This window comes from Colletotrichum navitas, assembly GCF_030913465.1.
Source record: "Colletotrichum navitas strain CBS 125086 chromosome Unknown LY79scaffold_34, whole genome shotgun sequence".
NCBI classification, from domain to species: domain Eukaryota; kingdom Fungi; phylum Ascomycota; class Sordariomycetes; order Glomerellales; family Glomerellaceae; genus Colletotrichum; species Colletotrichum navitas.
Window position 1 is genome coordinate 251,950 of NW_026850580.1, and position 22,014 is coordinate 273,963.

The 22,014-nt window shown below is 54.5% G+C and overlaps 7 protein-coding genes across 7 annotated transcripts; 5 read left to right on the forward strand and 2 right to left on the reverse strand.

The window, feature by feature from the left end:
- Positions 1-1,015: 1,015 nt before the first annotated feature.
- On the reverse strand, positions 1,016-5,036 carry LY79DRAFT_555794 (ubiquitin carboxyl-terminal hydrolase). Its single transcript, XM_060557953.1, has 2 exons — positions 2,285-5,036; positions 1,016-2,233 (listed from the first exon to the last, which is right to left on the reverse strand). The coding sequence occupies exons 1-2, from the start codon at positions 4,589-4,591 to the stop codon at positions 1,328-1,330; spliced, it is 3,213 nt and encodes a 1,070-aa protein (XP_060413582.1). The 5' UTR covers positions 4,592-5,036; the 3' UTR covers positions 1,016-1,327.
- Positions 5,037-5,946: 910 nt separating this feature from the next.
- LY79DRAFT_555795 (VHS domain-containing protein) lies at positions 5,947-8,732 on the forward strand. Its single transcript, XM_060557954.1, has 5 exons — positions 5,947-6,323; positions 6,373-6,505; positions 6,559-6,843; positions 6,901-7,687; positions 7,737-8,732. The coding sequence occupies exons 1-5, from the start codon at positions 6,250-6,252 to the stop codon at positions 8,591-8,593; spliced, it is 2,136 nt and encodes a 711-aa protein (XP_060413583.1). The 5' UTR covers positions 5,947-6,249; the 3' UTR covers positions 8,594-8,732.
- Positions 8,733-9,279: 547 nt separating this feature from the next.
- Positions 9,280-9,883, forward strand: LY79DRAFT_555798 (uncharacterized protein). The gene is made up of 2 exons (XM_060557955.1): positions 9,280-9,636; positions 9,717-9,883. The coding sequence occupies exons 1-2, from the start codon at positions 9,302-9,304 to the stop codon at positions 9,859-9,861; spliced, it is 480 nt and encodes a 159-aa protein (XP_060413584.1). The 5' UTR covers positions 9,280-9,301; the 3' UTR covers positions 9,862-9,883.
- A 787-nt stretch (positions 9,884-10,670) lies between these two features.
- On the forward strand, positions 10,671-11,563 carry LY79DRAFT_580255 (phosphoglycerate mutase; the record flags this gene model as incomplete). The annotated part of the gene is made up of 2 exons (XM_060560090.1): positions 10,671-11,232; positions 11,343-11,563. 2 exons carry the CDS (start codon positions 10,671-10,673, stop codon positions 11,561-11,563), a joined length of 783 nt encoding a protein of 260 aa, XP_060413585.1.
- LY79DRAFT_228858 (T-complex protein 1) lies at positions 11,527-13,850 on the reverse strand. Its single transcript, XM_060551659.1, has 5 exons — positions 13,596-13,850; positions 13,526-13,543; positions 13,419-13,467; positions 12,243-13,359; positions 11,527-12,185 (listed from the first exon to the last, which is right to left on the reverse strand). The coding sequence occupies exons 1-5, from the start codon at positions 13,603-13,605 to the stop codon at positions 11,724-11,726; spliced, it is 1,656 nt and encodes a 551-aa protein (XP_060413586.1). The 5' UTR covers positions 13,606-13,850; the 3' UTR covers positions 11,527-11,723.
- Positions 13,851-13,911: 61 nt separating this feature from the next.
- On the forward strand, positions 13,912-16,904 carry LY79DRAFT_228960 (elongation factor Tu GTP binding domain-containing protein). Its single transcript, XM_060551660.1, has 3 exons — positions 13,912-15,243; positions 15,294-15,494; positions 15,544-16,904. The coding sequence occupies exons 1-3, from the start codon at positions 14,148-14,150 to the stop codon at positions 16,746-16,748; spliced, it is 2,502 nt and encodes an 833-aa protein (XP_060413587.1). The 5' UTR covers positions 13,912-14,147; the 3' UTR covers positions 16,749-16,904.
- Positions 16,905-18,286: 1,382 nt separating this feature from the next.
- LY79DRAFT_555810 (hsp70-like protein) lies at positions 18,287-21,237 on the forward strand. The gene is made up of 5 exons (XM_060557956.1): positions 18,287-18,665; positions 18,758-18,830; positions 18,892-19,003; positions 19,057-20,545; positions 20,602-21,237. The coding sequence occupies exons 1-5, from the start codon at positions 18,531-18,533 to the stop codon at positions 20,785-20,787; spliced, it is 1,995 nt and encodes a 664-aa protein (XP_060413588.1). The 5' UTR covers positions 18,287-18,530; the 3' UTR covers positions 20,788-21,237.
- Positions 21,238-22,014: the final 777 nt, after the last annotated feature.

Here is a 22,014-nt window from a genome sequence, read left to right on the forward strand (position 1 = left end):
GGATGACTGCAGCCTAATTGACTGGATAATATCAGTGCAGGAAACCGCCAAGAGCTGATACGGATGTTGCTGGATAGCAATTGCTGACATGAGTGGGCGGTTTGAGGCACAGCATCCAAATGGGAATAGCTTCATCGAGCTCACTAAGGTGACAAAAGAACTTTGGTAGACGAGGTGCGGAAACTTGAGAAAGGATGCAGGGGACGACTGTGCCGCCGATAGCCTGGTGAACCAGGGCCAGGGGTTGCCAGTCTCCATAGATGTTCGGAGAATTTTCTGTTTCTAGGTAAGAGTCAAGAGTCGTATAACGTCTTCCAGCAATGTGTGCAGCCACATAATGCGCGATACCTCCGAGTCCTCGTCAACGCCCCGGCGAAACTATCCGGGCTTGTCCCACCCGTGAGGTTTTGCGTCGAGTCGCGGGATGCTAGTGAAGGTGGAGGTTGGATCGAGCTGGTGCAATGGATTAGAAGCTCCAAGGCCGCATCGAAAAGCACCGAGACATACATAGGCGGCGGGCCGGTATTAAGGGAAGAAGGCATGAAATCCTGTCATTCTCAAGCTGGGCGGGCGCCTCAAGTGACCGACGCTGAAACCACAACGGCTGCGCCTGCCGCTTAGCTTGGAATCTGCGTGGGTGGGGGGGTGCTTGCTCACCTTTTCTCTTTGTGTAGAGGTGTGGCTTACACGGACGGGGGATACCAGGAAGAGAGAGAAAAGGCCGCACAGGAGACATAATCCAAGTAGATAGCTCACAATCTCCGCCTGACGTCTTGCACAACACACCCCCAAACACACGTCAGCATCTGATTCTAAGCCCGAGATGTCTTCGTCCCCCCATAACGCATTCGAAGCCGACGGCTCGCTTCAGGCTGACACAGTCAAGATCCCACAAAAGATACGATAACCACGTGTCCAAGCAACGTGCGGAACACACAACTCTTCATTGAATGGTACTATGCTTGTCATGGCCTCGTAGCGAATCCATTCCGCGAAAAAGAGAGAGAGAGAGAGAGAGAGAGAGAGAGAGAGAGAGAGATGGAAGAGCCAGCTAAACCAAAATGAACAAAGTAAGCCCAACGCATAACGGGGCTCAGGAACCCCCCAGACGCCATGCTTGGAAGCGCTCGAAAACATAACCCGCAATAAAACCATACATTCCATGACGTATCATGCCTCGCGAAATCCCGCCCTCGTCACATCGTCCCACTCTATGTATAAAATCGACAACTCTCTTTCGACAGTCCATAACGTCAGCGACTGCCATGTACATATAACCTCTAACCACCTTTTGCAGTGTACAACCACTTCTACCACAAACGGTACATCACCTCGCCGATTGGCTACCCTTTCGCCGGAAGAAAACCATGTACGGGACCTCGCCGCTATTTTTGAAGACCTTTTCACTATAATCTGTGGACCGCCCCGTTCCGTCGATCCTGATGCTGGTCACCTGGGAGTCGTTGATCTTATACCAGGCGGTGGGGTCAGGGTTGTGTGTGTCTCGGGCATAAGTGTAGTAGTGGCCAGAATTGATGTTCGGGCCCGAGTGGATAATGACTGCGTAACACTCATAGTCAAATGGAAGTTCAAACTTGTCGTCCGGTGCAGGTCCCGCGGTACGCTCTTCTTCGGGGATAAAGAACTGGTCGGCGTTGAAGCTGTTGAAGTCCCAGGTGACCCTGCTCAGATCCTTTTTCACTGTTCCGTAGTTGTCAACCGTGAACCGCTTCAAGCACAGACAAAATAGTTCTGGCATTCGCGCCAGCCTAGCCTGTTTCCTGCCGAGCCCCTTCGTGTTGCAACTGTCGCATTGGTAGTCGGAGATGTTTTCAGGCTCGAGGTGGGCTCTGAGGCAGTCCTCGAGTGTACGCGTCTCCCGGTTCACAGGTATCGATAGGAAGTCAAAGGTGTCCCAGGTGTATGTGCGGTTCTTGCACTGTGCACATACGACAGTCGAAAGTTCTATGCCACGCCAGTATTTATCGACAATGGACGCGTTCTTCTTTTGATACTGCGCCCACCATTCGTAAGCGCCCTGAAGCATTGACTTGCCACCCATTGACGGCGCCGGTGTTTCAGGGCTGCTGCGGTCGCGTCGTACGTTCGTTTCGTCATGAAGATACGCCATGAGCCATGAGATGAACTCATGAGCATCCTGTTGGCGACCGCCACCAAACTCATCGCCCTTATCCTTGTGGCGGCTCTTCTCACATACTGATCGAGAGTAGTCCTGGAAATGTTTAGCAACTGCATGCAAATGCCAAGAGAAAGAAAGACTGACCATGAGTGTCTGCGCCTTCATGACGTCAAACTTGCCAGAGTCCAACCAATGGAACAAGTTGGACAAGATTCGTGACATCAACTGAGGATGGTCCGTCTTCTCGTCGGCCTTCTTTGGCACCTTGTACATGTTTTGCCACTCAAACGTGGCCAAGTCCTTTCCGAACCCGGGGGACATTCGAAGAGCTTGTATAGAGCTGTTTGCATAGCACCATACACCTGGGTTGTTTAGGCCTGTGATCCGCAGACCGTCCTTGCCAACGTTTGTGACCGAAGGAGAGTCTGGCCGGGCCAAGGGGCCCTGCTTCGCGTTCCGCGACTGTGCAGAGAAGGCAATAGCACCAGGTTCCTCATGGTCATCCTGGGTCTGTGACAGGCCGCTGTAACTTGTACGCGGGACAGCCGGGGCAGGCCGAGTGGGTGGTGACGGCAGGTCCGAGTAGAGGTCAACCTGGTTTTGAGGATAGCCGTACGTCGGCTGCTCGGAGCTGATGGGTGATTGCATGGATTCTTGTTCGGTCGATACCGCAGGGAACCTGCGTAGGAACTCCTCCGTACTGCGCACGTGCATGAAGCCGGGAGACCGCGCAGTCTCGAGCTCGGCATTCTGCAGTGTCTCCTCCCAGAGCTTGACTTCTTCGGGCCTCAGCGGTGTGACCTTGTATTTCCGGGTCGGCTTAGAGATTGAAATGGTTGGCTTCAAAGGAGAACGAGCCATAGGCGCTCGCGCGGTGCCTGCGGTCTGCGAGGTCGCAAGGGCGCCCCTACCCATCAAATCAGTCCAAGCATCCAAACCACCCTGAAGCAGCTTGGGGGGGTTCTTGAGCTCTTTTCCGTAGTTGAAGTATGTCAGGGCGCGTTGCAAAGATAGCAACGCGGCAGCATCCATGTCAGGTGAAATGTACCGGGGTATGGAGTCTGAGTCCTGGTCGTGAAAAACCACGAGGTCGAAGGAGTCCCTCATTTCGAAGTGATGGTGCTCCTGGGGAGGCGAGAGAACCATGCTCTCGGCTATTTGCTCCGATGAAATGTTCTCACGCAGCAGAATGCTGGGCTCAATGCAGATGACGGCCTGGGATAGGATGTGGCCCTCGTCGAAGTCATCCCGACTTCGGACGTCAATGATCAAGACTTGCAGGGCCGCCGAGCCCCTTTTTATGTAATTTAGCAGGTCTTCAGCCGTAATGGAGTCGCCTTCGGGTATCGTAATACTGGAAGCCCTGGAAGCGATAGGCGCGGCATTGGAGGCCGAGTGAGAGGAAACGAAGTATTCGGAAGACTTGTTGTTACTGTTGTTTGCAGGAATGGTGTTGATGGCAGCGGAAGAGCCGGTCCTGCTGAATAACCCTCGTGGCGTACTTGATGGTAGTGAAGCCGCTTCATTGGACACGGTCCCTCTAGCTGGGCTGTAGATGGGATCTGGCATCTTGGGCAGATCCGGCAGCCTGGTCACTAGGCCCACTCTCGGTTTCTCGGGCGACTCGGGCATCGCCCTAGGCCCTGCCGGTCTGGGAGGCACAATGGGATGCGTTCGTATGCGTGGATCCTGGCCGGGTAACGCAACAGGGCCTCGCAGGTTGGCGAAGCGGGCTGCCAAGTCCTCTGCGGCCTTGCTCTTGGGAAGAACAGGTGCTCCAGTGCCAGACCGCAAGGCGTTTCCATGCAGTGACACGGGCTTTGGTTGGACAGCGGGCTTTGCCTTGGCTGCCGGCGACCAATTCATTTGAGTACCGGCCTCGGGTCGGGTGGGACTCGTTACCGGCGGGCTCCGGGGCGTCTGCGGCCGGGTGACTTCTCCATTAGTGATGGAAGACGGCCTTGACGAAGCGGGCCTGACGCCGGTCCTACGGTTATCGGCGATGATGTCGGCCTTGATCTTTTCAAAGTTCCCATGTTGGGAGTCGATCTTCTTCATCAGAGCGGTGTATATGCGATTCAAGTCGCCGCGGCCGCCCTTGAGGGAGACAGACTCTGTGTGCATAGGTACGTATTTGACTGCGATCAAGGAAGCCTTGATATACTCCTTAAAGGCCATGTCGGGTCGACCGAAGTCGCGGAAGGTCTCGGCTTGTCGCATGGCGTTGTCGCCCATCTCGAGGATCTTGCGCAAGGGGAGGTTCATGTCGATGTTGGGAACAGTAGAGGTGAGGTCATCTATATGTGGCAGCGGAGGCCTAGCGCCACGGCCGGCAGAAGGTCCATCTCTGTCCATGGCGAAGGAGTGCAGTCCGGAGCCGTTGGATAAGGCCGGACCGCCGCCAGCGCCACCAAGGACGGTTCTGGTGGCCGAGGAGGCCGTGGAGCTCATGTGGAGGAGAAAGGACGTGTCGAAGTTTGGGTTAGAGCTTGGATCATGTCGTTGCGAGCTTGGTGACTCGGCTCCGGGAGAAGAGGGCTGTGGCTGGTGGTATCGGGGAGATGGAATATTCGGAATCGTCGCTGTACGTAGGACGGGAGGCGGACGCGACAGTCGGCAGCGGGTTCGTCATGAGTGGCAGACAAGGGAACCGGCTACTCTTGTAGGGTGTCGGGAGCAGCGAGTTCGTTATGTCGGTGCTGCAGGGCGGGTTGGAACGCTCATGTTTCCTTTGAACCGAGTCGAGGGTCGAGAAAAGGGCGCTGTGTAGAATGGGCAAACGGGAAGAATGGCCTTCTTTGACAACGATGTACAACGCAGCAGATGGCCCGTGGTGGAGGGAGGGACAGCCTCGTCCACTAGCGTTAACAGTTTCAACAATAGCAAGACATTGCGGAGAGAAAACGGCGGCGGTATTTGGGGGGGGGCGAGTCGGTATCTTATCCGACAGGACCCGTACTTCTTGGCTGGGGGGACAGAACGTTAGGTACCTACTCAGGCACCTCACTACCGGTAGGTATACGGTATACCTGTATGCTCACTGTAAGAACAGCTCTCTGGGGGCAGTGCTCCTTGGCCCACAGCTACCGACTGTCTATTCCTGCACTCGCCGAAACAGGACTGTACTACACGCACGTAGGCACGTCGGTAGGTACCTAGGCAGGTGGGTAAAGATATCCGTACTTGCACCGGCTGGTCCATAATCTTGATCTCATGCAACGCCGCAGGCATTTCGACACTATCGTAAAACGGCCATTTCCGACAGCCTCAAGTTCCTTGTTCTCTCACAGCTAAATTTGCTAGCCCAAAGCAAAATATATCGTGTGAGCTTTGCAGAAAGAACACGTGCTGGCTTTCTTGAGTAATCAACTATGGAAAGTCATTTTGCGATATCCGATATCCCGAAAGGTACGTACCTACCTATGCAGGCATCTCGATTCAGCCCAAGTTGTCAACAAGTGCCTAAGTTTGGGCAACCGAGCTGGGCTGAGGCACCTGGCGGGCAGATGCGCCACACGTGATCCACTTAAGCCCCCCGTCATTACCTACCTAGGTCATACCGGTACTTACCTACTAAGTAGGTATCCGTACTGTAGGTAGGTAAACTACTGACTACCTATCCGTACAGGCTACCTAAACACCGATCATACAAGGCAGTGACTTTAAACCCACTATGATCCACACAACCCCTGCACATTCGTCCTCAGCCCACGTAACCCTATCTCTCTCTCTCTTTCTCTCTCGCGCGCGCCCGAAGCTGTCCACGCCTAGCCTAGTCCGTCCTGAGCCGACGCCGTACTAGGTACCACCTCTTACGCACAGCCAACGCCGCACCTACCCTGAGGCTGCTGCATCTGCGCAAACAACCCGTTGGACAGATACGCAACCCAACCTTTCATCATCCGTCGCCTCTTCATCCACACTCTATGCATACGCGCAATCCTCTTGGACCCCCATTTCCTACTCTGACGACACAAGACGACAACCGACCGACCTTGCGATTGCGATCGATTACCCGCCCACCTAGATAACCAAGTGCCCACCCTCTAGAGGAGAACCGCCCCCTCCGGTTTAGCTCCCCGCCAACCCAACGCACCCAGCCTTCCAAGATGATGGGCTGGTGGTCCAGCTCGGCCAACACGGCCCTGGATGAGCAAATAGAGAAAGCAACTAGCAGCAGTTTGTACGACTCCTTGTCATCACTTGCAACACCCTTTCTAACACGGCTACAGGGAGGATATCGCCCTGAATCTCGAGATCTCTGATGTCATCAGGTCAAAAACCGTTCAGCCCAAGGAGGCCATGCGCTCCCTGAAGAGGCGCATCGGCAACAAGAACCCAAACACCCAGCTGAGCGCTTTGAACGTAAGCCACCCTTGCTGCCTGCTCTTCCTTGGCCAAGCTAACCCGTGCCGCAGCTCACCGATACATGTGTTAAGAATGGAGGCTCCCACTTCCTTGCTGAAATCGCCTCGAGAGAGTTCATGGACAACCTCACCTCACTCCTCCAAGCCGTCGGACCCGCCGCCGTCAATCACGAAGTAAAGCAGAAGATTCTCGAGCTGATACAGTCCTGGGCTGTCGCCACCGAAGGACGTCACGATTTGGGTTATATCGGGGAGGTTTACAAGACGTTGCAGAGAGAAGGCCACCAGTTTCCTCCCAGAGTCAGCGTCGCCAGCAGCATGATTGATAGCAGTGCGGTAGGTCATCGTCAGTCCCAATCGTTCTACGCCTCCCCCAACTGACCGGCTTCAAAGCCCCCCGAGTGGGTTGATTCAGATGTCTGCATGCGATGCCGAACCCCCTTCACCTTTACGAACCGAAAGCACCACTGCCGAAACTGCGGCAACTGTTTCGATCAGCAATGTTCGGCCAAGACTTGTCCCCTTCCGCATCTTGGCATCATGCAACCTGTTCGTGTCGATGACGGCTGCTACGCGAAGCTCACCGATAAGTCTTCCAAGGGAGGTGCGCCCTCGCCCCTCCCGCAAGACCGATCTCCCACCTATCCTTACAAGACCCGAAGTACATCTGTTATGCAGCCGCGCAACGCTCGCGTTGACGACGCCTTCGACGAGGACCTGAAGAAGGCTCTGGCTATGAGCTTGGAGGAGGTGAAGGGCTACTCTCAGGGATACGTCGCCCCCACCGCCAACGGCCCTTCAGGACCAAAGGTTAACGGCAAACCCGAGCCTGTAGCATCCCATGGCGCAGACGAGGACGACGATGACCTCAAGGCTGCGATTGCCGCTTCGCTGGCTGATATGGAAGAGCAGAAGCAGAGGCACGCAACTGCCTTGAAGGAACAGACCTCGAGTGCTGGTCCCAATCCCACACAACAGTTCTCCTTGCCCAGGAACGACTACGAACTCACTCCGGTCGAGGCCGAGAACATCAATCTTTTTGCAACTCTCGTCGACCGCCTACAGACGCAACCCCCCGGCACCATCCTGCGTGAGCCACAGATTCAGGAGCTTTACGACAGCATCGGCACACTGCGGCCGAAGCTTGCTCGCACTTACGGCGAGACCATGAGCAAACATGGTGTGTATCATTCAAACCTTGTCACAAGCCGCTGCTAACATTTGCCCAGACACGCTTCTTGACCTTCATGCCAAGCTCTCGACCGTGGTTCGCTACTATGACAGAATGCTGGAGGAGCGCCTGTCAAAGGCATACAGCCAACACACTGTTGGGGGCTATAACCTTCCTGCTCCTCGCGGGCCCTCTGGTGCATACCCTTCTCTGCATGCGAGCGCGCCAAACAGTACTGGCCCTGCCGAGAACTTCTATACCGGCTCACAACAAGTGAACTACGGCCACGTACCACCACCCCAAGAATACCATCAACACCCGCAACACACGCCTCAACCCCAGTACGCGACTTATGACAAGCGCGCCTCCATGGTTGGTCCACCTACAGGTTCTTACCCTCCTCAGGAGCCCCAGCAGACAGATAGCTGGAGGGGCGGAGCTGGTTCCGCCCCCGACGGACAGTATACACCGCAGCAGCCGTATGCTCCTAGTGAGCCACCACAACCAGGCCATCAGAGCCACCCTGGCCAGCCTGCTGGAACTCCATCTGCTGATCCTAACGCTTCTTATTACTTCAACCCTCAACAACCCAGCGCGCCCCCCTCTGCCCCACCCGCTGTAGATCCCAACCCGTCTCCCTACCCAAATCTTCAACAGTCGATGCAGTACCGACAGTCCATGTCTCAGCAGGCGACACCTGTTCAAGCAGCTGCTCAGCCTGCGCAGCAACAAGTCCCGCCACAGCAGCAGAGCTACTGGCAACCATCGGTCCCACAGCAATCTGCACCTCCTCAACAGCAATGGCAAGGCCAGTACAACAATAACAATAACGGATATACCCAGGAGTCGTTCCCGTCTGCGCCACAGAACGCGCCGAAGCAGCCGGCAGTGGAGGAGAGTCTAATTGATCTTTGAAGGAGAACATGGTGGCTTGTAGGCATGCAGGTCTACAATATTGGTTCTTGGCGTTTCATGGTCTCAAGGGGAGCCGAACACAAGCATATTCGGACTTGAAAATGAGCTGCAAAGTGGTTTTTTTTTTTTTTTTTTTTTTGGACGATATGCATCCCTTGTACGGCGTTCTTGCTGGGACAATGATTCAGTACCCTAAATCTGGACTGGTACTGGCAGACTGAACAAAGACTAATATTCTTTTGAAAAGATATCTTTTCCGATCTTGCGATGTATTGTACCCACCCTCGTGAAACCTGAATATAGACGCCAAGGATGACATGAGTGTAGTGAATAATGAACTAAAAAGGGACGGGAGCAGGAGTCAAGACCAATTGTCTGTGCTAACCGTCCTTGCCGGACTTAGACATGTCACAAGGCCCCAGGGAGTAAGGCAACCCTCAAGACATTTCTGTCTGTTGTGTGTATCCAGGTATAATCAACACTCTCTTTGTCAACTGTGACGGCGGACAGACTGCAGAGCCCACATGTCCATGTCCAGACGAAGGCTTTGAATCGCCAGGAAGCAGCTTTGTGGGGTACGGCAATTCGGGCGCTTGTTCATCATCAGCAGCCCATTGCGCGTCTACTTCTGTGTCTTGTCGCAATGCACTTTACTGCCAAATCCGGTCCTTGACACTCAGCTTTGAGTGACGGCTTCTACGTCACATAATGGGGAGGCTTTGCAGGCGGGAGGCTTGGCTCTATCGATACAAGTACCCTTCTTGTACGAGCTATGAGGGTGAGCGCCCTTGTAGTTTGCCTTCTCGATACTCGGTCTGGTGTTTCTTGAGTAGAAGACGGGCAGCCAGCAGCGGCGAGAGTTTCACTACCTGTAATGAACAATGGGATATCATCTCTCAGTTATCATCATCATCGCCTATATTACAATGTTTGAGAAACCCAATGATCTATCATAGCTACGTTTCCAGGCAGGCCAAAGTCGGCTACGGCAATAATTGTCTCCGATTCTGTTTCAGTAAGAGTCACTGGTCTAGGAGAAGCATCTATGGGCCGTCGCATTAACCTAGCTGAATCATCACAAATGGCATTAATGAAAGGTGAAGAAACTTGGGCGAATCCTCACCCAGGTAGCCCCTCATCGAACCTTACCAGACGCGTCTTGCTTCTATTTTCATGGTGCCTTTGGAATTCGGCGCAACAGTGAGCAGCCGACCATAAAACTTCTTCTAGACATTCCTTACCTGACTCTGATATATTGTCAAAATTGATTCCAGTACCAGGAGATTTGCTGGACCAGTCATCTCAGGACTGGTCGCCCCCCCCCCCCCCCCTCTGCTGTATTGCCCGTTCGCTGAGTCACACAGACCGTGGTCCAGCCTCTTTCGGCATAACCATTATCGGAAATTCCGTCAGCTGTAACGACGCCAACCTACTTCTTCAACCATTGGCTCCCCTTGAATGCACCTGGAAAGAGGGGGGAAACCCTAGTTTAGCAACCCGAAACTACGCCGGCCAACCACCGCCGGCGCCAGTCTTCCGAATCCCCACTTTTCGCCGGTACTCGGCGCCGGAGGACACATACTACCAGGGAGGTACTTTGCCTTTGCTAGCCTGCAGAGCTTGAAACCAGAAACGCGAGGGCGCCGCAGCAGCCCACGTGGATCCATTCCCATCTCTCTAGTGTCCTTCTCCCGTCGCGGCGTGCATCCTTTTGGGCTTTTTGTTATCTTCCAAAGGCCCAGTCGAAGCCCACCCATCCCAGACAAGAAATTTTCCCGATCGACGCGGTAGTCCATTACGTAGCTACTTTCTGCTTCCTATACCGACGACAACTGGAGTTGCTTATAACTGGATCGTGAACCCCCAAGAGACGCAAAAACTTCAACCTCGTGCCTCCGTGTTTCATCGTGAATATATCGTTAGACGGCATACGCCCTTTCAGAAAAAAAGCAATTCGCAGCATCGTGCGGCGCTCAGTCACTCTCTCATTTCTGTCTCATCTCATCGCAGATCACCATAGACTCATAGAACACCAACGCACTCACCCCTCATCTCATCCCACGCCACATTAGCAAAGATGCCCGTCCAAATCCACCTCGTCCGTCACGCACAGGGCTTCCACAACCTCTCGCTCGAGAACGAGGCAATCCGAGACCCCCTCCTCACGGACCTGGGCAAGCAACAGTGCGCCGCCCTCCGCGCCGCCTTCCCCTACCACGCCCGCCTCACCCACCTCGTCGCCAGCCCCCTCCGCCGGACGCTGCACACCTGCCTCCTGGGCTTCGCCTCCGACGCCGCCGCCCCTGTTGGCAGGTCCCTCAACGTCCTCGCCCTGCCCGAGGTGCAGGAGGTCTCCGACGCGCCGTGCGACACGGGGTCCGCGGTCGCCGACATCCAGGACGAGTTCGCCGGCCGCGTCGACTTCAGCAGGGTCCCCGAGAACTGGACCGACAAGACGGGCCCCGCTTCCCGGTGGGAACCGACGCTGGAGAAGCTAGAGAAGCGGTCGGCCGACGCGAGGCGGGCGCTCAGGGAGCTAGTGGGGGATGTGCAGGGCGACGACCACGTCGTGGTCGTCACGCACGGCGGCATCCTGCATTTTTTGACCGACGATTGGTCCGGCATTGGTGCCAAGAAAGGTACGTTTTTGTTTCGTCTTTCTCTTCATCTCATGGCATGGCATCAGGTGCAATCGGAAGGTGTCCTCCCAGGTGGTGTGAGTGAAACTGGTTACTGACCGAGCACACAGCAACTGGCTGGGAAAACACCGAGTACAGGTCGTACGAATTCGCGGACCCCACCGGCCAGGACCCCAACGCGTCCCTGAAGGAAACGCAGGAGAGTTGGGAGCGTCGCCAGGGCGAAAACACTCGTCCAACGCCGGAGCAGCAAGCCGAGTTGAGGGAGACCCTCTACCGCGAGATGGAGCCCTACCTCAAGTACAGTCCCGAGCGTGGCTGGATGCAATGAAGAAAACGGGGTGCACGCATCAGTCGGGGGAACGGAGGGGGGAAGGAGGACGGACTTGGTGGTCTCGACATTGGTTGGGGCCTCTCTATTTGCATAGTACACAGCTTGGTATAATCCCAAACACCATAGACCCATCTAGAACCTATTTACCGTTTTACTTTTAAAAGTCCTCCTCGCCAGACCCGGAAACAATGACGTTATTGACCTTGAGCACCATTCTGCATAATTGCGTCGCGAGCTGGAGTTGCTGCTTCTTGCTGATAAGGGGGTCGATGACGAACGCATCCTTCATGTCGTTGCTCCCGCGGGCCATGCAGTCCACACCGAGCTTGCCGCGAGCGTCAGGGCCTACCTTGACCTGCTGGCTCTTCACCTCGGCCAGCGTTGCGATAGGGTTTAGACCGCTGTTCTCAGCCAATGCCATCGGGATGGCGTCGAGAGCCTCAGCGAACGCGCGCATGGCGTACTGCTCGAGACCGGGGGTCTTGACAGCGGCGTCCTCGACCGCCAGAGAGCAGGCGATCTCGGCAGCACCGCCACCGTAGACGACACGGTTGTCCTTGACCAGGTTGCGGACGACGCAAAGGGCATCGTGAAGCGAGCGCTTGGCCTCGTCGATGATCTATCACGGAGTCAGTAAACACATCCTTTTGTTTAAAAAAACAAGTCCACAACTTACCATCTTGTTGCTACCGCGGACAAAGACGGTCACCGCGCGGGTGTTGGCGCACTCTTCGATAACCAGCATCTTCTCTCTTGTGGTACCAAAGGTCATTTCTCTGACGATACCTGCAGTTCCGAGCTTCTCGGGCTTGAGATCCTCGAAGCGAGGCACGATACGGCCGTTTGTCGCGATGGCTACCAACTCGATTTCGGGACCTCCAACCCACCGCACGGCGGGGAGGTTGTTCTGGAGCAGAAGGTGGTTTGCCTCGTCGTCGAAACCCCACTGGCAAAGAGCGAGGTTGGCGCCAGAGTCCTTGATTTGCTGGATCATTTCGATAAACTTCTCGCGCTCGTAGTTCTGCAGCTTCTTGAACTCTTCGACGCTGGTGATGTCAAGCTTGTGCTTGGTCTTGGGCTTGGGGGGCTCAAAGGCACAGGTCAGGATGGCGATCTTGGCATCCTTGACCTCCGAGGGCATCTGCGGATGCGAGAAGTCCTTGTCGATAATGACACCCTTGACGAGCATAGTATCCTCCAAAGATCCTCCAACCTTGCCGTCGACCTTGATCAGCTCGAAGTCGACGTCCCTCCGCTCGAGATCGGCCACCGACAGGACGGCGTCTACTGCGATCTGAGAGAACTGGTCGTGTGCCTTGGAGACGATCTTGCTACCCAAACTTGTCCGTGCCACCTTCAACAGGTTTCCTGTGTCTTGTTTGCTGAACTCGATTACGTCTGAGATCTTATCGAGCTCTGACACGGCAATATCACAAGCCTGATCATATCCGTCCGCGATGCGAATGGGGTGAATACCCTTATCGATCAGCTCCGCCGCCTGCTCCAGGAGAGCTCCGGCGAGAACAACGACGCCAGTGGTACCGTCGCCGATCTCATCATCTTGCGACTTGGACAGCTCTACCAACAGCTTGGCGACGTGGTTGGAGATCTCCATCTGTTGCAGGATTGTGGCACCGTCGTTTGTCACTGTGATGTCTCCGTCGGGGGAAATGAGGATCTTGTCGAGACCGCGGGGGCCGAGAGAGGTCTTGACGATGTTCGCGACCGTCCGGGCGGCGAGGATGTGGTTCTTGACGGCTTCGTTGCCATATTGTCTCTTCTTCTTTCCTTGGCTGTGTGCAATCAGCATAAGCCCCTTTATTGGGCCGCAGGTAGTATGGGTAGAACCTACTCTCTGACGACGATGAAGGGGCGGCCCTGCTCATCCTTCATGACGGCCGCTGAAGCATATCTCATTAGCATTTCCATTGCGGAGCTCCTAGTCATCGTGGCGCTTACCATTGGCCATATCAAGGTCTATGCCTATTGTTAGCGGCGTGCAACACAAACCAGGAGGAATTCCACATACTCATAGCCATGTTGAAGGTATTCGCACTTTACTGGGAGTTCGGGATGGTAGTGCGATTCAACTGGGAGTGACGCCGAGGGGGGAATGGAGGTATCGTGCGTTGAGGGGGGTTGAGCTCCCAGGACCGGGTCGTGGTGGACCAAAATTTCTGAATAATTGGTGGTGCCTACCATTCTGGGCCACCAGAAGCTTCGGTGCCCGGGGGGCAGATAATCCGGGAGCTCACCGCCAAATGTATCGGAGAAAGGCCTGGACAGCACCAAGCAATACCCCGCCATTCGACGTGGTTGCCCCTCCATGACCAAAGCGCCCCACATCCCACTCCATGACCAGTGCAGGTGCCGTCATTTACAAGTTTCCAACTACCACAGCAAAGAAGTCCGAGTCACAACTTTCAGTGCATCACTCACCCGATAGAAAACCCCGATCTGGTACGGAATGCAATAACGATTCTGATTCCTTCCGATTCCGAGAATTTCTGTTCACGACATCCCCAAACTCTCGCCACTTTCCCAGTCGCGCCAGTCTCAGGAGAGTCCTACCGTACTCAAAATGTCGCGCCACCAGGCAGTCCGCAACCTTGACTATGAGGAGGCTCTTGACGAGTATGAAGGCGAGGACGACTTTGAGGAGAACGAGGCCGATCAGCTAAGCCCCGAGGATCGCGAAGCTATGAACGTAGGGACCGCAACAGTGCAAAGCGCACTCGGTCCTGACGGCGACAAAGTGACTGTGCAGCAAATCCAGGATGCGCTGTGGTACTATTACTACGATATCGATAAGACGGTGTCTTACTTGCAGAAGAAGTTTATTGCACCACCGCCAGCCCCAAAACAGGAGCCCAAGAAGGCCAAGGATGGTAAGTTACATTTCTATACGCATGTTACTCATGTTTCATGTCAGGCAGCGGCAGGAGCAGAAATTGAGTGTTCGGCAGATGGTTTTGGTCTTGGGGGCATCAATGGTGAGATTGCGGATTACGACACGACATCGACTTCAGAGTATCCCATTCGGAGGGTGGCCTCTCTATCCCCGTCTTCCTTTTTTCATGGAATATCTTGGATCAACGTGCCCAGCAACCGAACGGCTGTCTTTGTTCCACCCCGTCCTCTCCCAGGTGGCCTGCTTGGTGGCGGCGAAGGTCCTAAGCTTTCCAAACTGCAGGCATTGGCTGCAGCGCGGAAGAAGAAGACGGCGGACGCGAAAAGGCCAGACGATCAAGTTGATCGAGCGGAGAAGAGAATGTCGACTTTGGCCCTTGACGAGACCTCAAAGGAAACTCAGAGATCTGGTTCGAGCATTCTTTCCAAACGACAGAAGCTGGCGGAAGGCTCTACCTCGGGATCTCGAACTTCAACGCCTGTCTCGCAACCGCAACAAGACAAAGCTGCCCCAAACCCGGTCGGCATGGACCTTGGCCAGTCCCGTACTTCGTCTGCTGGAGGTGGGGAGGAGGCTGAGGATGACCGTCTCGTGGTGTCATCAATAAGACCATCTGCCTTCGCTCAGACACTTTTTGGACCTGCTCATAATGCTGCCGCCGCCACCCCAACCTATACTCTGCCGTACATGGACTCTTCCACCTTTGTCCCTAGTGCTTTTTCCCAGCCGAGCCCTGATGACATCGTACTCGCTGCTCAGGCGAAAGGTTCGCGTTTTGCGACGACCCAGTAAGACGCTGACTCTAATACCTCCCAGCGGGCACCAAGTTCGACGCTGCTGCTGCCAAGAGCGCCACCAAGAAAGTCGTCACCAAACCGACAGGTTCCCAGACACCTACTGGAGAGATGAAGCAGCTTCAACTCGACGATTCGGCGGCACCGAAAAACAAGAAGCTGGATGTTCTCAAGGAGTTCGAAAAGAGCGAGAACAAGAGAAGCGCCAGCTTCGTGGTAGTCGGTATGTGGCATACTTGGATACCTTCGACCGGTATACTGACACCCATAAGGCCACGTCGATGCCGGAAAAAGTACCCTGATGGGCAGGCTGTTGTTGGAGTTGAAATATATTGAACAGCACCTCATCGATCGCTACCGACGACAGGGCGAGAAGATTGGAAAGTCGTCATTTGCCCTTGCATGGGTGATGGATCAGCGAGAAGAAGAGCGTGAGCGGGGTGTGACCATTGACATCGCTACGAATCAGTTCGAAACGGATAAGACACGATTTACTATCCTCGACGCCCCGGGCCACAGAGACTTCGTACCCAACATGATTGCAGGAGCCAGCCAGGCAGATTTTGCGATCCTCGTCATCGACGCTAATACGGGAGCCTTCGAGAGGGGCTTGAAAGGGCAGACCAGAGAGCATGCTCTTCTGCTGAGAAGTCTGGGCGTGCAAAGAGTCATTGTTGCTGTCAATAAGCTTGACATGGTTGGCTGGTCAAAAGATCGATTCGATGAGATCGCGGAGCAAGTCACCGGGTTCATGAAGGGCAACGGGTTTCAGCTTCAGAACGTCACCTTTGTGCCCATATCCGGACTGAGTGGTGCCAACCTAGTGCAGCGGCCGGATGATGAAGGTCTTTCATGGTACAAAGGGCCAACATTGATTGAGGCTCTGGAAGATTCTGATCCGATGACGAGGGCGCTCGAAAAGCCTTTCCGGATGTCGGTTTCGGAAATCTACAGGACACAACAGAGCCAACTCACTGTGGCTGGTCGGATAGAGTCGGGCACGGTACAGAATGGCGAATCGTTGATTGTTCAGCCGAGCGGAGAGGCAGCGTCAATACGATCAATCGAAGTGGATGGCGAGGTACAGGACTGGGCTGTGGCAGGACAGAACGTCAACATTGGCCTGTACGGCATCGACCCGATCCATGTGCGCGTGGGCGACATCATCAGCACCAAGGCGGCGCCTATCGAGACGAGCGACACCCTGACGATGAAGGTGCTGGCTTTTGACCACTTGATGCCGATGCCTGTGGACGTTCATCGCGGCCGGTTGCATGCGGCGGGCAGAGTGGGGGCGATTCCAGCTGTGCTGGACAAGCTGACGGGGGCGACGGTGAAGAAGAACCCTAAGATCGTGCAGCCTGGCAAGGTTGCGCGGGTCGTGGTCAAGTTGGAGTCCAAGGTGCCGTTGGAGGCGGGGCAGCGGGTGGTGCTAAGAAGTGGCGGAGAGACAATCGCTGCAGGGCTGTTGGAGTAAACGGTGCAGATATCAACAAAAAGCAACATGGCATGGTCCTTAAATAAGGATTTTTAAAAGGATGTGGTGATGACCGTGACACGATACTTGCAAGCATGGGCCCGCGAAAGAGTGCTCGCATTGAAGCTCGATTAGAGTTGGGTAACGAAGATAGAGTTGGCGACTTTGGTTGAAGCTTAGCCAATAGAGATGGATACCCGTGCTCAAACGAGAGTTGGTTGCCAAATTGATGTAACTCGTACGACTAAGTACTTGGGTAAGTGAGTTTACGACTAGACTATTCTTGGAGCGATGACTGCTGTTAGGAATGATGGCCGCCTACAGCAGATCTGTTCGGGTTCCGCCCACTCGATCTCGGGGGATGTTAACAGATATGCCATGACCCACCCGTCGGCTCAAGGCAACGGAGACGCCGTCGTACCTGGGCGGGTGCACACTGTATTCGTACTACACTGCTTGAAAGAGCATGGGCCAGGAGCCAAAGCTCACCCCTGTTACCCCCCTCAAAAGCACCTTAAGTGAGGTAAGGCGCCCCCATTCTGTCTATACCTTGCCCCTGACCTGGTTGGCCTTGTCTTTCCCCAAGGTACCTACCGTAATAGTAAACCACCTTCTTTACCCGGAATGCCGCCTGACCGCCCCCACAGCCATCAAGTGGTGGGAATATTCTGGAAAGGGAAAAAAGGCATAAATTGGCCCGAGATGAGGAGCGGAAGGCAATCAAACGTTTGAGAAGAAGAGGCCACTCTGTTCGTATCCCCAGGCGTGTCAGAAGAGGACAGATTGGCGATATTAGATGGTAGAACTACCTAGGTAGCGTGTGTACGGTAGGTAGGACAGAAAACTGGTTTAATGTTACCAACGACGGACGCGGACAATGAAGCAACGTGGCGATTGTCTCTTCTTCTCTTTGGAAACAGGAGGCAAGTGCTGGATGGTGAGTCACTGTCAAATAAAAAGGAGTCAGACAGCTCAGGCCAAGGCATGGGTATAGCATGTTGTAGAAACCGGCCGAACGTCCATGGAAGGCTAGAGGCGAACTGAACAAGAGGCCACCTGTAATTAATGGATGGAAATGTCCAGAATCCGCAGCCTTGGTGGGGTAGACGTACGAATAGAAGGGCGATGCAAAGGCTAGCATCAGCATTAATAAGGCACGCCAGGACGGTAGGTAGGCAGCACACCTTTGGCGGCTGTCAAGGGGTGATGTGCTCGCACGGTACTCAGCTTACTGTGCTCGTGCGCCGGAGACTGCTCCCCCGAGCGCCCATCTCTGCCATCCCATCATGTCCGTCCCTGCAGGCATTTGCCGAAGGAGCTGCATTACCTACCTACAAACACGATGCAGTGCAGGTTGCCCACTGCCCGCCTCTGGGGACCACACAGTAGGGATCCACCATTGGTACCATCCAGAGTCCACGGTCCACCAAGAGCAACCGATCCCTGTCACGTGTGGCGCCTCTCAACGTGAAATCTGGCCTTTTGTGCAATCTGGACACCTCAATCTTTTTTTGGAGAAGCCATTCATAAAGCCGACAGCTCTTCCCTCCCACCGCTTAACCTTCAACCTCTCCCAATCCAACACCTGCCAAACCACCTCAATTCGATTGGGTGCGCAGCTAGTAGAAGGGAATTTCGTCAACCTTCTCTCCCACGTCTTCCATTGACGGCTTTTTGTTTTTTTCTTTTCTTCCCTTTTTTTCATTATTGCTCAAAAGCTCGAGGTACCACGCGCGCAATCCATCCTCACAAGGTAGCTTCATAGCACCAAAATCTCCCACAATGTCGAGATCAAGAAACTCGATGGCCTTTGGCTTCGGCCTCCTGGCCTGGATGGTTCTCCTCTTCTCCCCCCTGGCTTTCTTCCAGACCGCTCAGGCTCAGGACACTGAGGACTACGGCACTGTCATCGGTATTGTAAGTTGGCATATCCACTGCTGGCCGCGCTTTTGGCGCTTCTGCCGCAACCGACAAGAAAAGACGCCATGTCCTAACCATGCTGTCTTCAGGATCTTGGAACCACCTACTCTTGCGTCGGTGTGATGCAGAAGGGCAAGGTTGAGATTCTCGTCAACGACCAGGGTAAGTCTAGACCGTCGAAGCCGTCTTAGGTCCAGACAGCCCAACTGACTCTCCATCCCAGGTAACCGTATCACTCCGTCTTACGTCGCCTTCACCGAGGAGGAGAGACTCGTCGGTGACGCCGCCAAGAACCAGGCCGCGGCCAACCCCCAGAACACCATCTTTGACATCAAGTAAGCTCCAACCCGGCCCCCAAGCACTCAAGACACAAACTAACCAACGCTAGGCGATTGATTGGCCAGAAGTTCTCCGACAAGAGCGTCCAGTCCGACATCAAGCACTTCCCCTACAAGGTCATCGAGAAGGATGGAAAGCCCATCGTCGAGGTCCAGGTCGCCGGCTCCCCCAAGCGTTTCACCCCTGAGGAGGTTTCCGCCATGATCTTGGGCAAGATGAAGGAGGTTGCCGAGAGCTACCTTGGCAAGAAGGTCACCCACGCCGTCGTTACCGTTCCCGCCTACTTCAACGACAACCAGCGCCAGGCCACCAAGGATGCCGGTATTATTGCCGGTCTTAATGTCCTCCGCATTGTCAACGAGCCCACTGCCGCCGCTATCGCCTACGGTCTTGACAAGACTGACGGTGAGCGCCAGATCATTGTCTACGACCTTGGTGGTGGTACCTTTGATGTCTCCCTGCTCTCCATTGACCACGGTGTCTTCGAGGTCTTGGCTACTGCCGGTGACACCCACTTGGGTGGTGAGGATTTCGACCAGCGCATCATCAACCACTTCGCCAAGTCCCACAACAAGAAGAACAGCGTCGACATTACCAAGGACCTCAAGGCCATGGGCAAGCTCAAGCGTGAGGCCGAGAAGGCCAAGCGTACCCTCTCCTCCCAGATGTCCACTCGCATTGAGATCGAGGCCTTCTTCGATGGCAAGGATTTCTCCGAGACTCTTACCCGTGCCAAGTTTGAGGAGCTCAACATAGACCTCTTCAAGAAGACCATGAAGCCCGTCGAGCAGGTGCTCAAGGACGCGAAGGTCAAGAAGGAGGACATTGACGACATCGTTCTCGTTGGTGGCTCTACCCGTATCCCCAAGGTTGTTAGCCTCATTGAGGAGTACTTTGGCGGAAAGAAGGCTTCCAAGGGCATCAACCCCGATGAGGCTGTCGCTTTCGGTGCCGCCGTCCAGGGTGGTGTCCTTTCTAACGAGGTCGGCGCTGAGGACATTGTTCTCATGGACGTCAACCCCCTGACGCTCGGTATTGAGACTACCGGAGGTGTCATGACCAAGCTGATCCAGCGCAACACCCCTATCCCTACCCGCAAGAGCCAGATCTTCTCCACCGCCGCCGACAACCAGCCTGTCGTTCTTATCCAGGTCTTTGAGGGTGAGCGTTCTCTTACCAAGGACAACAACCAGCTTGGAAAGTTCGAGCTCACTGGCATCCCCCCCGCGCCCCGTGGTGTCCCCCAGATCGAGGTTTCCTTCGAGCTCGACGCCAACGGTATTCTCAAGGTCTCGGCCCACGACAAGGGCACTGGCAAGCAGGAGTCTATCACCATCACCAACGACAAGGGCCGTCTCACCCAGGAGGAGATCGACCGCATGGTCGCCGAGGCTGAGAAGTATGCCGAAGAGGACAAGGCTACCCGTGAGCGCATTGAGGCTCGCAACGGTCTCGAGAACTACGCCTTCTCCCTGAAGAACCAGGTCAATGACGACGAGGGTCTCGGCGGCAAGATTGACGACGAGGACAAGGAGACTGTAAGTTTGCTCATAGCCCTTGACCAGTCGCTACCGATTACTAACGAAGCATCCAGATTCTCGAGGCTGTCAAGGAGACCACCAGCTGGCTCGAGGAGAACAGCGCCACCGCCACCACCGAGGACTTCGAGGAGCAGAAGGAGAAGCTGTCCAACGTCGCCTACCCCATCACTTCCAAGATGTACCAGGGCGCCGGTGACGCTGGCGGTGATGATGAGCCCCCCAGCCACGACGAGCTCTAAATCCATAGGTTTTTTGTTGCTTCGTTCGGGATTTAAAAAGAGACATTGCCCAAAGATATTCCATGATGCAATTTTCGTCTCTGGTGTTGGCAGGTTGATCGGCGTCGGCAGCATGAAGCATGACATAACTTCACTATTGTGTACACTTAACGCGCATAAATGAGGACGTATTGAACACATTTCGCTTTCCATGAAGGTGCTTTACAAAAATGCTCCATATCGGTGTGGAATTGTTCTGACGAGGGATTTATAGAGTGTTTAGAGCAAGCTGTTACATCCGTTTGTTTGTCTTTGATAGAGTCCCCATCGTCCCCTAACATATTGCAAGTTCTATGGATGTTGCGAATTCAAAGGCTTGGTACCATGGATTGTTTCTGGCCCAAGCCGACAGCAAATTATAGGAATGCCCTGAGATGTGGCTGTTAACAGCCACTGTAGCTGAATAAACACGACGGTGCCGCCAAGCAGTAGATGCTATAGCATACATTCACAATCGGAGCCGTCATGCGCTGTGACATACGGCCTGAGGTGACCTGGTGGTGGCCTTTTTGCAAGCTTGGCATTACAGATAGGGTGGACAGGGAAGACGTTAACCACTATGATGAGCAGGTAGCAAGAAGTCTGAGACGGGGGGTTTCCCAGATGTTTCTTCTCTTTGGGGAGGATACATCATCGGGGGCTGTTGGACTGACAAATACAAGAACGCTGCCGATGTGAAACGGGATCATCGTGCACCAAAGCCGAGGCCGAGAACGCCATTCGCCATGCCATCCCCCAACACAACCTCACTTCAAAGAAAATCCCTCGGATTCTAAAGGCAGGAAGAGCATTTAATCACATATCCGGTTCGAATGATTCTATATCCTGGCAATTGCGCGCGTGGGCAGGCTTGAGGGGGGGTGGCGTAGCGACACCGACTTACACGCACCATTGCAGGAAAGAGGCTACATAGACAACTTGACATCGCTACAACACCACATACGACCATACCCACTGGAAAACTCGGGATCCCGTCCGCTCTCCCATAGATAAGCCAGTGAGGGCCGGATTAGTAGTTGGGTCGGTGACGACCAGCGAATACCTGGTGTTGTATGTTTTTAATGGAATTTTTTTTTTAAGGCCTATGTTATCTAAGGGGGGCTAGGTAACACGCGTGTGGTAAGTGACGATGATCATCTAGTGCGTATGGCTTGCAAGAGATTAAAATGGCTATTATTACCGCAATGG